Source organism: Schistocerca nitens, chromosome 9 (genome assembly GCF_023898315.1).
Source record: "Schistocerca nitens isolate TAMUIC-IGC-003100 chromosome 9, iqSchNite1.1, whole genome shotgun sequence".
Lineage (NCBI taxonomy): Eukaryota > Metazoa > Arthropoda > Insecta > Orthoptera > Acrididae > Schistocerca > Schistocerca nitens.
The window spans coordinates 313,054,316-313,072,390 of NC_064622.1; the positions used below are offsets into that span (position 1 = coordinate 313,054,316).

Here is an 18,075-nt window from a genome sequence, read left to right on the forward strand (position 1 = left end):
GACCGCGGCCAATTTAAAGCTACCACCTAGCAAGTGTGGTGTCTGGCGGTGACACCACACATGCAGTTGCCCTGGGGTCATCTAATAAGAATGTAAGAAGAACCCTACAAAAGATCATCAACCAATAATTAAATTAGAGAGATTTTGAAACCCACAGAGTTGAGAGGTGTTGACAGATGTGTAAATTTTCGAACTATCAGTTTAATAAGACACAGCTGCAAAATATGAACACGAATTCTTTACAGACGAATGGAAAAACTGGTAGAAGCCGACCTCGGGGAAGATCAGTTTGGATTCCGTAGAAATGTTGGAACACATGACAATACTGGCCTTACGACTTATCTTAGAAGAAAGATTAAGGAAAGGCAAACCTACGTTTCTAGCATTTGTAGACTTAGAGAAAGCTTTTGACAATGTTGACTGGAATACTCTCTTTCAAATTCTAAAGGTGGCAGGGTAAAATATAGGGAGTGACAGGCTATTTACAATTTGTACAGAAACCAGATGGCAGTTATAAGAGTCGAGGGACATGAAAGGGAAGCAGTGGTGGGGAAGGGAGTGAGACAGGGTTGTAGCCTCTCCCCGATGTCATTCAATCTGTATATTGAGCAAGCAGTAAAGGAAACAAAAGAAATGTTCGGGGTAGGTATTAAAATCCATGGGGATGAAATAAAAATTTGAGTTTTACTGATGACATTGTAATTCTGTCAGTGACAGCAAAGGACTTGGAAGAGCAGTTGAACGGGGTGGACAGTGTCTTGAAAGGAGGGTATAAGGTGAACATCAACAAAAGCAAAACGAGGATAATGGAATGTAGTCGAATTAAGTCGGGTGATGCTGAGGGAATTAGATTAAGAAATAAGACACTTAAAGTAGTAAAGGAGTTTTGCTATTTGGGGAGCAAAATAACTGACGATGGTCGAAGTAGAGAGGATATAAAATGTAGACTGGAAATGGCAAGGAAAGCGTTTCTGAAGAAGAGAAATTTGTTAACATTGAGTATAGATTTAAGTGTCAGGAAATCATTTCTGAAAGTATTTGTATGGAGTGTAGCCATGTATGGAAGTGAAACATGGACGATAAATAGTTTGGACAAGAGAATAGAAGCTTTCGAAATGTGGTGCTACAGAAGAATCCTGAAGATTAGATGGGTAGATCACATAACTAATGAGGAGGTATTGAATAGAATTGGGGAGAAGAGGAGTTTGTGGCACAACTTGACAAGAAGAAGGGATCGGTTGGTAGGACATGTTATGAGGCATCAGGGGATCACAAATTTAGCATTGGAGGGCAGGGTGGAGGGTAAAAATCGTAGAGGGAGACCAAGAGATGAATACACTAAGCAGATTCAGAAGGATGTAGGTGGCAATAAGTGCTGGGAGATGAAGAAGCTTGCACAGGATAGAGTAGCATGGACAGCTGCATCAAACCAGTCTCAGGACTGAAGACAACAGCAACAACAACAACAACAACAACCAACAACAACAACAACAACAGAGTTGTGTGTAAGAAAATTCTTCAGAACACTCCACTTGGCGCCATTTTGATTTCTTCTGACAAGGTCCACTTCCACTTGTCCGGTACTTCACCAACGACCACTTCAAAGCCATCATGCGACAGCTTGGTGTATCACTGAATTTGATGTTGGGGTCTGCATTTTTTCAAAGATGATAGTGCGACGGTAATGGTTAATTCAAATGGTTACTGTCACATAGTAGAGACCTTAGTTAAACAAGTTTGTTGGGAACAGAGAGAAGTCTGGTTCCAACAAGACCGAGCCACAGCTCACACTTCTCAGTGTTCTCTAGAAATGTTGTGAGAGTTGTTTCCAAGATGGCTTTTCTCTTCACAAGGAGACATCGCCTGGCTCCCTAAGCAACCTGATTTATCACCTTGCCTTTTTTTTTTGGGGGGGGGGGGCACTTAAAGGTTCAAGTGTACAAACATAACCCCACAACCCTGCACACAGGTAAGGAAGCAATCACCCAGGAAGAGGCTGCCATTCCTCCAGAGATTGCATGAAGAAGTATGGACAACTTCTGAGAAATTCTTTGTACATGTGTCAACAATGAAGGAAGCCATTTACCGGACATAATTTTTAAAACCAGCTAATGTAAAATGGCATAGTCTTTGTTACTCACAGATACAAGTATTTTCTCTTTATCTTAATTTGTTTGTTTGTAAATGCTTTTTAAAACACAGGAGGTCTTTTGTTGGACCCTGTATTTACTATTATCTACATGATAATAATTGAAGTCACAACTGTGGAAGAATGGCTGCAGATATTAACAGTATGTGTTATAACATTCCAAATTATTGGTTTCAAACCTGGCACTCTGAAAATGAATAAATTAGACACATTTCTGCAAAATTTGTAAAAATATAGAATTCTTTAGTCTCTGAATTATGAATTTAAGATTTCACAGTACACCAGAAACTAGATGTGCAACTATCTGCTATCAGACAGATCTATACCTCAATACACATGTATTGAAACAGGCTGAATCGGCAAAGATAGTGGCACAGAAAAACGAGTAAAAACACTGTTCAAGAGTCATAATTAGAAGACAGATACCAACCTCATCCACTGGAATAACTCCAGATGGAGCAACATTCACATCAGAGCCTTTAAGGAAGTTAGTACTAGGTGTAGCACCAACACCAAAGATAACAACATCAGCAGGAAGCTCTCTTCCATCTTTTGTTATGGCAGCTGCTACTTTTTTGCCACTTTCATCAGGGCGGAGTTCTGTTAGACCACTCCCAGTGATAAACTGGACACCATTCTCCTGAGCAAGAGCCATCAATCTGCCACCGACTGCCTCACCAAGTGATGCTTTGAATGGGACACTGTCACGAATCACCACAGTAACTGAGTGAACTTTCTTCACACAGTAAGCTGCTGCTTCCATTCCTGGAATCAAAGAATTATCCAAATTAAGAAATTAGAGGGTAACAACTGCATAATACAAAACATTGGAGAGCATTTATTGATTTTAATTTGTTGCACATTTTGAAGGCCTTTACATAAATGATGATTTCAATATAACATGATTTTAAATGATTAAAAGGCTAGTTTGTGTACACATCACCACCTCTCCTGCCTTCTTACTCTAGCAGTATCTCTAATATTTCATCAGTATTTTTTACTCATTTTGGCTTCACACTTTCTTTTAATGTCCTTATCAATATCTTTAAAAAAATCAAGTATTACAGTGTTCGTAAACCGCTTGTCCCTTTCCTGGTACAGTACTGATGACAACTTCTTTTACTGTATTTTCAATTTATATTTACCCTTTTCTTCCAATGACAAATTTTTACCTTTGAAAACTTGGCAGAATCTCAAATTGTTCAAATTGTATACACAACTATTGCTTACCTGTAATGGAAACTCCAGGTAGGAATATTATCAACAATATAAGAAAAGACAGACACCTCAAGTTGCAGACAGGCACGATTAAAAGACATGTAGCTTTCAAGTTTTTGTATGTCCATCCTTTTGGCAGGAGATCTTTGGGATGACTGCCATGTACTATTATGAGAAAACAGAATGCCTGCAGCTGTCCTTATGATTTTATTTATTTTGTTGCAACCAGTTTCAGCACTTCAGTGCCCCTTCTTCAGGCTGTAGTTGATGGGGAAAGGTTTGATACAATCCCTATGTATATCGCATTAGTGGCCATCATAACTGGATACACAGATAATCTCAAAACTTAGGTGTCACCACTCTAACCATCAACTGCCAATTCAGTTGTGGTTAGAGTGCTGACACCTCAGTTTACAGATTATCTGCATATCCAATTATGATGGCCACTGATGCGATATATATAGGGATCGTAACAACCCGTTTCATATCAACTACAGCCCAAAGATGGCTCATTGAAGCACTGAACCGGTTGCAACAAAATAAGTAAGTCATAAGGACATTTGTAGGCATTTTATTTTTCTTACATATAGCTTACGGTCACAGCCTTTTGTCAGTAGAGAGAGAGAGAGAGAGAGAGAGAGAGAGAGAGAGACACACACACACACACACACACACACACACACACACACACACACACACACACACACAAACGACCGCAAACTCTAGCATCTCGGGCCGGAGATGCTGGAGTTGACAGTTGTGTGTGCATGAGGTGTGCTTGCTTGCTTGCGTGTACCTGTCTGTAACTTTTTGTGTCTTTTCCTACATTGTTGATATTCTTACCTGTAATGGAATTTTAATACTGACTAAGCTATGTAACCACCATATCTGTTCATATTGATTACATTTCTTTGTTTCACTGTAACAGTAGTTCCATCTATATATGCATAAATCATATTTTGTAACCTATGTAATCTACATCTACATCTACATGATTACTCTGCAATTCACATTTAAGTGCTTGGCAGAGGGTTCATCGAACCACAATCATACTATCTCTCTACCATTCCACTCCCGAACAGCGCGCGGAAAAAATGAACACCTAAACCTTTCTGTTATAGTTCTGATTTCTCTTAATCCAGAAACATACTTCAAGCAAAGTGTTTTGAATTCAAAATGTAAACCAAAACCTGTCAAATTAACTGTTTTAGTTTCAAATGCATCTCGAAATACATTTTTAGGATTTAAGACCCCACCAAGAATTGTTAATTTTTTTTAAAAAAATAAAGGTTCAGTTGTGACAAGAATAATGGAGAAAGACTGGTTGCAACCTTTCTGATGACACTTTTCTGCCAGACTATAATTGTTTAAGGAAGCTGTGAGAGAAACCAAAAGTAAGCTGCCTACAACAAAAACCAAGCTCCACATGAATAAGAGTGCAGAATTTAGCACTCTTGATATAACAAAACATTATTTATCAATTTCCATGCTAACCTTATGGAAGGATTTTCTCTGCTTAACAACCACACCAAGAAAATTTTTATTAAATGTGTTTAATAATTATTCTGTTGTCAAATTATTATTCTTTTGGCAAATACGCCTATAGTCTATGTGTCACATCAGCAACTAAAGTATAGTATATCTTATTATAAGTATGTATGTGTTAACAGCAGGGTAAGTATTAAAAAGGCGATCACAACTTAACAAAGGTAAAAAAAGCCTGCCTTATACGTTACACCTTTCATCTTTCAATTTATTTTTATTTATTTTATTTTATTTTTTAATTTCACAAATGATGCTGTATGAGGTACATCTACCCTCTGTACATTTTCGCAAAACAATCATTTAATCACAAAAATTAATCACTTATCACACAACTGGAACTGCCTTTACAATATTTTTTTCTTTGCAAGAAACATGAAATCACAAAAAAAGAAAAAGAATATCATTGCAGCCTCTTGGCAGTACAACAGTTACCTACCTATAAAGGAACCTCCTAGGATGACTACGTTTTTGTCTTTACCAAGTGCCTGATTGATGGAATTAGCATTATCAATTGACCGTAAAACAAATACATTCTCCAATGTACTTCCTGGAATTGAAGGTACACGTGGGCTGAAATAGAGAGAGATCTTCTTAGTACAAATTAATTTTGGAGAAATTAAAAAAGTTCAGGAAAGGAATGGAGGTTGCAGTCACCCACAAATCTTATCAAATAAGATCATGAACACCAGTCTCTGTATATCGGACAACATCTGTGTATTCTACAAAATTTCAAATACATTCATCTGTTGTGACTTGAAGATAAACAACTATACTTTGAAAACAAGAAGAAGATCATATTACTGTAGTCTCTTTAAGCAACTTTACCTTCACTAAAGATCTGATCAAACCAGACAATGTATGTGAATGAGATAGAAAAAAAAAACTAAATAACAAATTTTTGGCAGTGTCTCTCTCTTGCAGGTACTGAATACATATGCAGTGGAAATTTTCAAGGTCACAGCTCACAATCCAAAATATGATAATGGCTCAATGTTTTTGAATGCCATCAGTTACTTTTAGCAAAAGCTATAGAATCTCTCATTGCTGAAGTTCTCTACATGTTATATCATTTCCCTTTCTTACTCTTCTGTGTATTCTTTTGCTGCCCATCAAGTTGTCATCTTCAACAACCCTAATACCAAAACTATAACAACTGGTTGTACAACTGCACTATTTTCTTTCCCATCATTAAATAGGCATTATTATGGTTGATATTCAGGATTATTATATTCTATTTTCAGACCCACTTTCTTCCAGATGATGTTTTAAGTTTATCTATACTAGAGGCAAGTCTTTCACAGAGGCAATTCACACATTTCTTTAAAACACATCACTTCTTAATTTTACAAGTTTCAAGATGTGAGAACTTTTCCTACAACTGCTGATAACTGGCACTGTTTATCTGCAACTAATAGCAGCAAAACAGCCCTCACAAGCTTGTTGCCAAATTATAGTGAACTAAAATTACCAGTAATCCATATAACCCATGAATGGTCTGCCAGATATCCCCAGCCTACAACGAGTGGTATTTTAGGGTCACTAAGACAGATGGTGTCAGTGGCCTTATTACACCTTTAGAGATACAATATACTGAAGCACCCACTCCCCAGTGAACTAGTGTATGCCCTGAGGAAGGTTGCTACAACATGCACAGAATGTTGGTTATCTTAAAATTTTTTTAAGATGACATGGCACTACACCTGGAAGGATTTTAATGAGCTCTTAACTGTTGTGTATGCAGGGACAAGTCCAAATGCAAAATAAATCAGAATGCCTCACTCACAGGGTGGAAGCAGAACTAAGCATTTTACAGTATCATTCCCAGAACCGAAAGTGGCCCTCTGGTTTGGAGCCAAGTGGAAGACTTACATAAGAGATTCAGACGATGCTGTGACTATCTTGGATGTGGATTACTGGACTTATATCAGAGGAAGAATTATAGCTGGGGGTCAGCACATCAAATGGAACTCACCATGATGTTCGTCGAACCACTCTATCACATTCCTGGTATTGTGACATGGTGCATTATCTTCTTGAAAAATGCCACTGCTGTCGTGAGACATGATCGTCATGAAGGGTGTACATTGCCTGCAACCAGTGCACGATACCACTTGGTTATCATGGTGCCTTGCATGAGCTCCACTCTCAACCCACAGATACCCACGTCTATGTTCCCCAGAGCACAATGGAGCCACAGCCAGCTTGTCTCCAACTCTTAGCACAGGTGCCAACGAGCTGCTCCCCTGGAGGAAGATGGATTTGCGCCCTTCCATGAGCATGATGATGAAGGTATTGGGATTCATCAGACCATGCAATGCTCTGCCATTAGGCCAATGTTCAGCGCCAACGTTCGCATGCCCATTTCAGTCATAGTTGCCGATGTCGTGGTGTTAACATTGGCACTTGCATAGATCGTCATCCGCTGAGGCCCATCATTAGGAGCGTTCGATGCACTGTGTGTTCACATACACTTGTACTCTGCCCAACATTATAAGTTTGAGATTTGATCCACCACAGCTTGCCACCTGTCCTGTTTTACCAGTCTACCCAGCCTACAATGTCCGACATCTGTAATGAAGGGCGGCCGCCCAACCCAACAACATTTGGACGTGGTTTCACCTTTGTTTTGCCACATGTTGAAGACACTCACCATAGCACTCCTCTAACACTTCACAATTCGTAAAGTTTCCGAAATACTTTTGCCGAGACTCCGGGCCATCACAATCCGCGCCCAGTCAAATCAGATCACACGTCTCCTCCATTCTACACATGGACAACACACTCACTAATACTACATGCACCATGCGTGTGTCTGCCTAGCAGTCATTCCTCGCCAGGTGCTATTGCCTGGAAAGGTTTATATCGACAGTAGGTCAGTGGTCATAATGTTCTGGCTGATCAGTTATTAGATCTCATGGTCACCAACAGGCCCAAATCTTTCATCTCTGTGATTGTAAGGCCATTACAATACCACTGAATATGATTGTAAATAAGAATATAAAGAAACATAGTAACACATTCTGCTTAGCGAGAATGACACTAATCAAATTCAAATTACCTGGGCAGTCAGCATCAAAATTTAAACTCCAGCACTGGCAATGTTGAGCATCAATAGGCAAATTATGCTACAGTCAGGTATGTGTTGAGCAGAGTTGTGAGGTATGGGAAAGAGGTTCAGCAGTCTTGTTAGAAAGCTGTTACGAAAGCAAAGAGAGCTTCACAGCAAATTTAAACGTGGAGAGAACCCCACATAAAGAGAGTTGTGCATGATATGTTCAATGAATCTGAAACTAAATTCTATCTACTTGACAGAAAACCCTAAAATGTCTTGATCTTTGTTAAATTAGTGTACTGACTGGAACCATCTGCTCAAACGCACTGACAAGCAAAAAGAGGATGATGACACAGAATATCGAAATACTAAATGGCTGTTGCAACACTATTTCAATGAGGATGACTGCATTGTACTTACACCTTCAAATTGTCCCACGAACATCAAAATGACATTGAAATAAGTGACCACAGGCAGAAAGACTCATCACTGTGCAATTACACGATTTCAGAGCAAACATTGGAAGCAGTTACATCAATAAAATATCTAGGAGTATGTGTACAGAACAACTTAATGCTGAATGGCTACACAGAACTAATTGCAGGTAAGGCAGATGCCAGACAGATTCATTGAAAGAATGCTCAGGAAATATAATCCACCCGAAGAGGAGGCAGCTCACAAAACCCTTATTCAACCAATACCTGAATATTGCTCGTAAGCCTGGGGGTCATTAAGAGATAGTGTAATACTTATATCGATTAGAAGTAGGTTTATATCATGTAACTGTATATCTACAATTATGGTGTGTGTATTCTTTGTTAGTTACAGTCACTGATTTGCGACATGAAATCTAGAGTTTTGTAATGTATATATGAAAAAAGCAAAATGAATTGTTAAAAGAATAAATTTTTATAATATGTGTATGTTTATAAAAAAGACAATGTTTATTGAAAGCTGGTTCATGCTTATGGCAATTGTATTTGTGATGTGTAAAAGATGTAGGGAAGTCCCTCCACAACGGAAGTGGCACGGTGTGATGTAAAAGGTGGTTTTGACAGTTGAACTCGGTGGTTCCTTGGTGTGAACAGTATACAGTATGTGGCTAGCTGTAGCACGGTACACTTCAATGGTGCCAAGAGAGGCAATTGGAAGTTGCTTTGCAAAGGATTGTTGCCTCAGATGTGGATCTGGCTATTATTTGGTATTTTCTGCAAAAGGGAATGGTCCTAAATGTTGAAAATCCGACACCAAGAAGAGATTTTATAGCGCATTACAACATCAAAAGCCATGAGTACAGTTAGCCACCATGTCACTTGCCACCAAAACTTCACCAGTGCTTTACGAACTTCATAATGCAGCTGTGTATATGGACATGGACCAGTTAATCTGTGTGTGTGGTTTTAATAATAATCCAAATGCTATAAATCTGTGTCCGGAACCATATCTTCTATCCTGATCACGAACCTATGCAGGATCTTCACTTAAGTGCTACTAACACCGAGTATCCTGTGTTAAATGAACAATACTGGCATTCAAGTATTTCAAAGTGTCTTTTTGTCAAATGTAAAAGAGCAGTATAAGTCGAAATTAAAACCACAAAACTGAAGTTAAGATAGAATTTGGCTAAAGTACTCTCAGTTCATTGCAAAGTATAGTTTTACAAGAATACAGTGCTAGATTTGTAAATGTTATTGTCTAAAATACCTGCTTCACAGGTGATAAAACCGGCAAATACGTTAAGCTCATTGTAACAATAGTGTGGTCTTTATTTCTGTCATGAATGGTTCCTTTTTTGAAGTTAATTGAGCTCAGTGTTTAATTTTTTTGTGTTGAAAAGTAAATTATGAACTACTCCAAGTCAAGTGAGAGATTAGCTTTGTTTGAATTAGTCTTTTTTACTGAAATAATCAAAGAGATTGACCAGTGACACTATACTAGTTTATGGGTCCCCATCATATTCTCCACATATTAGAAAAATAACTGGACTATAACTGCTGCTAAGGAAAATTGATATTTGTAGAGGAGTATAAACAGTGTATTTAGGATATTATTTATCTTTATTTGTGTTTTTACATGTCAGTTAAAATAGAAGATCCCCATGTCCAAATTTAGCTCTGCACTTCAGGCAATAACATTTCAGTATTGGTTTAAGTAATGATCTTTAGTGTAATTGTTATTAGTATCAGCTGGTGCAAATTTGCTTTCCAAAATTACTGATGTGTACATTATTGATAACTGCTGCTACACAAAGCTCAGTCTGTATCCTGTGCTCTATTCAAAGCGAAAAACCAACAAAAGTAACTTTAATAACCAATATTCAATTTTCTTAAACATATATTTACAAATTAATGTGCCTAATTGGGTTGGGGCCGTTCATTTTTCCAATCGTAAATTTTTACCACTTTCATTAACTCTCAAGGTTAAAGTCCATTTAGTCTTTCTGTTAATTTTTACCATATTCAAAATTATAGTCTGACGCCATTATACATTAGATACATACACAATCAAAATTTGAAATCCTCTTAGAGTGTAACATTAGCTTGTTTCACGGCAAGTTAAGAGTTATAACAGGACTGACAGACGAAATACAGAAGATCCAAAGAAGAGCAGCACACATCATTACAAGTTCATTTAGAAAGCACAAAAACATCACATAGATGATAAACTAACTCCAGTAGCAGACACAGCAAGATACGTGTTTGCATTATGTTGTGCTTTATTGTTAATGTTCACTCCAAAAAGGGGCAACCAATACATTACTTCCTCCTAAGTAGATCTGTGAAACCTCATTGAAGGTAAAATTAGAGAGATTGGAGTTCACAAAGGGGCTTATCAACTGCTGTTCCCACAAACCATTCGTTTCCAAACAGGGAAAAGGATAAATGATAATGATACATAAAGTGTCCCCCACCATATATCATAATGTGGCTTGGAATTAAATATAAATGTAGATGTAAATTTGGACGGTAACTTGTCCACATTACGCATCATCATGCAGAAATGAATCTTTTTATAATTCACTGCTGCTAAACTGTCTATAACGGACCTTGGGTGCTTGAATTCGACTACTGTGTTCACTTTCTAAATTTGCATGTTTATGCCAACAAAATTAGCTAATAGCAGGCACTGCTGGCTTCTAGCCAACTGCTAAGATCTCCCTTTGACCTTGCAAGGTGTGCACAACATACTGTGTGACACTGACGATTTGTAACTCATGGTTGCCAATAGTGAAATTAATAAAATAGTATTGTGTGTAACTTTTATCCACCCTTTCAAGCTGTACTAAAACACAAATAAACTTATTTCTATAATCATCATTTTCAGCTTAACCAAATATTACAACAAAAATATTTTTTCCACATTACAGAAACTAGTCACAAATTTAGTGTTCCAGTACAGAGTCAACCAAGCATCTGATGAGGCAGAGCAGTTGCACTTTTTATAGAGTGATTTCATTCTACCATGAAGACCATTGTTGTCTTACTGCGATTTTTATACTTACACAGTCTGTCTTCTCTGTAATGCATTAGGTCACAGCCATGTCTTCCAAATGTCCAGATTTTGCCAAAGCAATTGAAGATCCAGAGACAAATGCATTATAAATAAGAAATGCTGCACAGAAGTAAGAAATTCCACAAACTACCTTGGGAACAGACAAAGAAGCAGGTGAGAATTAATACAAATGTCTAAAAAATGACGGACAGAAAGTGAGAATGGCTAAGCAGGAATGGCTGGAGAATGAATGTAAGGAGTTAGCACAATATTTCATTAGGCGAAAAATAGATACTACCCACAAGAAGAATAAAGACGACTTAGGAGAAAAGCGAAAGCGGCTGTATGACTATCAAGACCTTAGGTAGAAACCTTTTACGAAGCAACGAAGAGAACGCTGAAAGGAGCATACAGAGGATCTATACAAGGGAGGTGAACTTTAAGGCAATACTATAGAAATGGAAGAGGACATAGACAAAGATGAGTTGGGAGATATGGAACTGCGAGAAGAGTTTGAGAAGGGCATTTAAAGACCTATGTCAAAAAAAGTCTTTGGAGTAGATGACATTTTGTTAGAACCACCTGGGCATAAGATGTACGAGATCGCCAAAGTACCCTCAGACTTCAAGAAGAATGCAATAATTTCAATTCCAAACCAGGTGCTGACAAATGTGAATATTATTGAACTATTAGTTAATTAGTCATGGCTGCAAAATACTAACACCAATTCCTTACAGAAGAATGGAAAACCTGGTAGAAGCCGATCTCGGGGAAGATCAGTTTTGATTTTGGAGAAGTGTAGGAACATGCACAAAACAGTGGGATACAGAAGTACTAAGGAATTAAGAAATATGCTTTCTCTAAGGCTATGGATATTGCTATAAGGGATAGCTCAGTAGGCAGTTCAGTTGAAGAGGAATGGACATATCTAAAAAGGGCAACCACAGAAGTTGGAAAGAAACACGAAGGTACAAAGAAGGTAAATGTGAAGAGACCAGGGTATCAAGATATACTTCAGTTGATCAATGAAAGAAGGAAGTACAAAAATGTTCAGGGAGAACCAGGAATACAGAAATACAAGTCACGTAGGAATGAAATTAAGAGAAAGTGCAGAGAAGCTAAGGCACATGGCTGCACAAAAAATGTCAAGAAATCAAAAAAGTACAGATTGTCGAAAGGCCTGACTCAGCGCATAGAAAAGTAGAAATAACCTTCGGTGAAATTAAAAGCAAGTATGGTAATACTACAAGTGCAACGAGAATTCCATTGTTAAATGCAGAGGAGAGAGAAAATAGGTGGAAAGAGTACATTGAAGGCCTCTATCAGAGGAAGATTTATCCGATGTGATAAAAGAAGAAACAGGAGTCAATTTACAAGAGATAGGGGATCCAGTATTAGAATCAGAATTTAAGAGAGCTTTGGAAGACTTAGGATTGAATAAGACAGAAGGGATAGATAACATTGTATCAGAATTTCTAAAGTCATTGGGAAAGTGGCAACAAAATGACTATTCATGTTGGTATGTAGAATGTATGAGTCTGGTGATATACCATCTGACTTTGGAAAACCATCATCCACACAATTCCAAAGACTACAAGAGCTTACAAGTGCGAAAATCTTTGAGCAATCAGCTTAACAGCTCATACGTCCAAGTTGCCGACAAGAATAATATACAGAAGAATTAAAAAGAAAATTGAGGATGTGCTGATGACTATCTGTTTGGCTGTAGGAAAGGTAAAGGCACTAGAGAGGCATTTCTGACTCTCTAAACCGAAGAACCAATGATGGAAAAAAAAGATAGGTTCAAGACTGGAATTAAAATTCAAAGTGGAAGGGTATCACTGATAAGATTAGCTGATGACATTGCTATCCCCAGTGAAAGTGAAGAAGAATCACAGGACCTGCTGAATGGAGTGAACAGTCTACAGAATAACTTCCATGGTCCTAGAGGGAGCTGCGGATGGTAAAAGCTGCATGGAAAGACAGATATTGGAATACATCCAGAAAATAATTGAGGACATACGCTGCAAGTGCTTCTCTGAGATGAAGAGGTTGGCACACGAGAGAAATTTGTTGCGGGCCAAATAAAACCAATCAGAAGACTGATGACAAAAAGAAAGAGCAACATGCGAGACAATATTGGCCTTACAACTTACCTTGGAAGATAAGTTAAGAAATGACAAATCTATGTTTATAGCATTCATAGACTTAGAAAAAGCCTTTGACAATGTTGACTGGAATACTCTCTTTGAAATTCTGAAGGTAACAGGGGATAAAATACAAGAAGTGATAGGCTATTTACAATTTGTACAGAAACAAAGGGGCTGTTATAAAAGTCAAGGAGCATGAAAGGGAAGCAGTGGTCGAGAAGGTAAAGACAGGTTTGTAGCCTATTCCCAACATTATTGCATCTGTACATTAAGCAAGCAGTAAAGAAAACCAAAGATACATTTAGACTAGGCATCAACATCCAAGGACAAGAAATGAAAAAATTGAGATTTTCTGATCACATTGTAATTCTGTCAGAGACAGCAAAAGACTTGGAAGAGCAGTTTAAGAGATTGTCTTGAAAAGGGGGATATGAGATGAACATCAACAAAAGCAAGACAAGAATGAAGGAATGTAGTCGAATTAAATCAGGTGATGCTAAATGAATCAGATTAAGAGACAACACACTTGAAGTATTAGATAGTTTTCACTATCTTGTCAGCAAAATAACTGACGATAGCCAAAGTAGGAATGACATAAGATTTTGACTTGCATTGGCAAGAAAAGCTTACCTGAAGAAGCAGTCCCCAGCAATCAGTCTTTCCTTCTCATCTCATCTGGTACTGAGTAGATTTTTGATCTAACCAATAACATTATATTTTCTGAAGAAGAGAAATTTGTTAACACTTTGCTGCCTGCACCTCTCCTACAAATTTAGTCACTTGGCACCGGCAGTGTTATGGTGGATTACTTGGCTTGTCGCCGGCCGTTCTTGACATTATCAGGAGATTATAAATTGTAAAGTTTTACTAATCTCATCGTTAGTTCTCATTAGTTAACAACCCTGTTCCCCTACCTTCATGAAATTTCGGAGATATACATATGTAAATAAATAGAAAATCTGTTTGTTTCATATATTTATTTATTTGCATTGCCTCTGGTATTTAGTATTTCTCTTTCATATGATACGCAGCAAAACAGTCTTCAAGATGTAACGCAACTCCACAAGACTTGCACATTAAATTTGTTGTTTGTCTCTCTCTCTCTCTCTCTCTCTCTCTCTCTCTCTCTCTCTCTCTCTCTCTCTCTCTCTCTCTCTTTTAACATACATGGCGGTTTCTTCATTTTCATTTATTCGTTTCGGAAATATGTATTAGTTGGTCTTGCTTTATGTGATGGGCAAATGTCAACTGGATCATGATGAGACACATGCGATGTAGTGGCAGAAGCAGGTACATGGTTTTTAATCCTTGAATCGGACACTTTCAATAAAAAATTGTGAAAGCGGACATTCTTGTATTCTGCCATGTACAGAATGCATTAAATAATGTGCATTTTAACCTTTTTTGACCATTTTATAGTTTTTCAGTATATAGGGTAACAACCCAACTATTGGTCTGCTCAATCCACTCCTTTCATGTATTTGTTGTAGTCTAATACACTTTCAGGTTTTTTAAATTGAGTAATTGGTTTTTCTACATTTTCTTTGCGTGTCAGTCAAAGTGGCATTATGTATTGTAGAGATCATTCATATCATTTTAGTTTTCGAAGCTCTCCATACCTGTGCGGTGAGTACTTCACCTGTCCGTTGATGACAAGCTTTGAACACATTGACTTTTGCGCGCTTTAATTTTTCTGGAAATCCTCTATTTTGCCGTATCGTTCCACAAAAATCGAATTTTCTTTTCAAGTACCTTCTCAGCAAGTTCTACACTGTTATAATAATTATCCATGAGGAATCATAACATATAACCTCAACGAAAAGCCAACATGGCATAAAAGAATAAACAAATTGACCAGACCACAATATATCACCAAGAACACCTACAACAAAAAGAGCCTGTCAATAGCAACAAAACTAAAACACTAAAAAACAGCCACTCAACTATAAATAACATACGCAAGTGAAGCCATCTTCAAAACAACTAACACTGCACAAACAGACAAAATACTCAAGACAGAGAGAAGAATCATCAGAATGTGCATCTACAAATCGTACCAGAAAGATTGACACTGGAGAGTAGCTACAAATGAAACAGTCTACAAGGAAATAGAACCAGTAATGAGTACAATCAGGAAGAAATGCATTTCATTTTTCGGACGTCTAATCAGAACACCAGAGAATATGATCATCAGGAGAATAATAGAAAAATTGTGGAATAGTAAGTGCAACATTCAGTGGATTACAGAAATAACAGAAGATACGGATGAGCTACAGATTACATTGGAAGATCTAAGAAACGACACTGACAAAATCAGGAAACTCACAGACAAACAAACCAGACTGCAAACGAGAATCAACAAACAGACAATAGGAAGGGTGATTTCCGATAAAGAAAGAAGGACGAGATCTTAGAGAATGAAGAATACTGGGCTGACAGGAAACTGAAAAATTCTTTGTATGAAGTTGGCTAGAGTGGTCCAATGAAGGCCATAAAATGTAAATAATAATAATAATAATAACAATAACAATAACACATCCAAACTTGTATATACAACTACAGAAATCTGTAATTATTGATACATGTTCAATTACCCAAAAGTTCCTAAATGCAATGTAACATATACCGTACAGTTAAAAGGAAGTCACGCTTGATCAATGTCCACGTCACTTTCAATTTTTAACCAGATGTAACGTCTGAGAAAAGGATATTATTATTATTATTATTATTATTATTATTATTATTATTATTATTATCCATGCTGAGGCCACTTACCATAAGAATGTGTCAACAGTTACATTACTGTTCTTGCTAAAGGCTGTCCAGCACTGGAATATACACTACTGGCCATTAAAATTGCTACACCATGATGACGTGCTACAGACGCGAAATTTAACCGACAGGAAGAAGATGCTGTGATATGCAAATGATTAGCTTTTCAGAGCATTCACACAAGGATGGCGCCGGTGGCAACACCTACAACGTGCTGACATGAGGCAAGTTTCCAACCGATTGCTCATACACAAACAGCAGTTGACCGGCATTGCCTGGTGGAACGTTGTTGTGATGCCTCGTGTAAGGAGGAGAAATGTGTACCATCACGTTTGACTCTGATAAAGGTCAGATTGTAGCCTATCGCGATTGCGGTTTATCGTATCGCGACATTGCTGCTCGTGTTGGTCGAGATTCAATGACTGTTAGCAGAATATGGAATCGGTGGGTTCAGGAGGGTAATATGGAATGCCGTGCTGGATCCTAACGGCCTCGTATCACTAGCAGTTGAGATGACAGGCATCTTGTCCGCATGGCTGTAACGAATTGTGCAGCCACGTCTCGATCCCTGAGTCAACAGATGGGGACGTTTGCAAGACAACAACCATCTGCACGAACAGTTCGATGACGTTTGCAGCAGCATGGACTATCAGCTCGGAGACCATGGCTGCGGTTACCCTTGACGCTGCATCACAGACAGGAAAGCCTGCAATGGTGTACCCAATGATGAACCTGGGTACACGAATGGCAAAACGTCATTTTTTCGGATGAATCCAGGTTCTGTTTACAGCATCATGATAGTCGCCTCCATGTTTGGCGACATCGCAGTGAACGCACATTGGAAGCGTGTATTCATCATCGCCATACTGGCGTATCACCCGGCTTAATGGTATGGGGTGCCATTGGCTACACGTCTCGGTCACCTCTTGTTCGCATTGACGGCACTTTGAACAATGGACGTTACATTTCAGATGTGTTACAACCCATGGCTCTACCCTTCATTCGATCCCTGCGAAACCCTGCATTTCAGCAGGATAATGCACAACCGCATGTTGCAGGTCTTGTACGGGCCTTTCTTGATACAGAAAATGTTCAACTGCTACCCTGGCCAGCACATTCTCCAGATCTCTCACCAATTGAAAACGTCTGGTCAATGGTGGCTGAGTAACTGGCTCGTCACAATACGCCAGTCACTACTCTTGATGAACTGTGGTTGCATGAGCAGCTGTACCTGTACACACCATCCAAGCTCTGTTTGACTCAATGCACAGGTGTGTCAAGGCCGTTATTATGGCCACAGGTGGTGGTTCTGGGTACTGATTTCTCAGGATCTATGCACCCAAATTTCGTGAAAATGTAATCACATGTCAGTTATAGTATAATGTATTTGTCAAATGAATACCCGTTTATCATCTGCATTTCTTCTTGGTGTAGCAATTCTAATGGCCAGTAGTGTATCTTGAATGAGGAATTGTATCCTGTACTCGAATCACACAGCATCTGAATGAAAATGCCATTTTTCGTAATTTTCGATGGATTGTAAACTTTAAAATTTAACCGTCCATACCATGGTATCATTCCTTCATTGGCTGAGGTGTTTTGACTTCGATTAAAAGTTTCTTGAAACATTTTGGAAAAATAATCAATTACAAACGGCACTTTGAAAAGCCGGTTGGCATTATTTGGTATACTGTTGT

General features: G+C 38.2%; 1 protein-coding gene across 6 annotated transcripts in view; it reads right to left on the minus strand.

The window, feature by feature from the left end:
• LOC126203424 (apoptosis-inducing factor 3) overlaps window positions 1–18,075 on the minus strand; it is a 91,223-nt gene that overhangs the window by 26,988 nt on the left and 46,160 nt on the right. For all 6 annotated transcript variants that reach the window (XM_049937736.1, XM_049937737.1, XM_049937738.1 and 3 more), the window contains exons 8-9: window positions 5,349–5,482; window positions 2,580–2,914 (exon numbers count right to left, since the gene is read on the minus strand). In XM_049937736.1, the coding sequence (XP_049793693.1) occupies window positions 2,580–2,914; window positions 5,349–5,482 (469 nt within the window). The remainder of the gene's footprint in view (window positions 1–2,579; window positions 2,915–5,348; window positions 5,483–18,075) is intronic.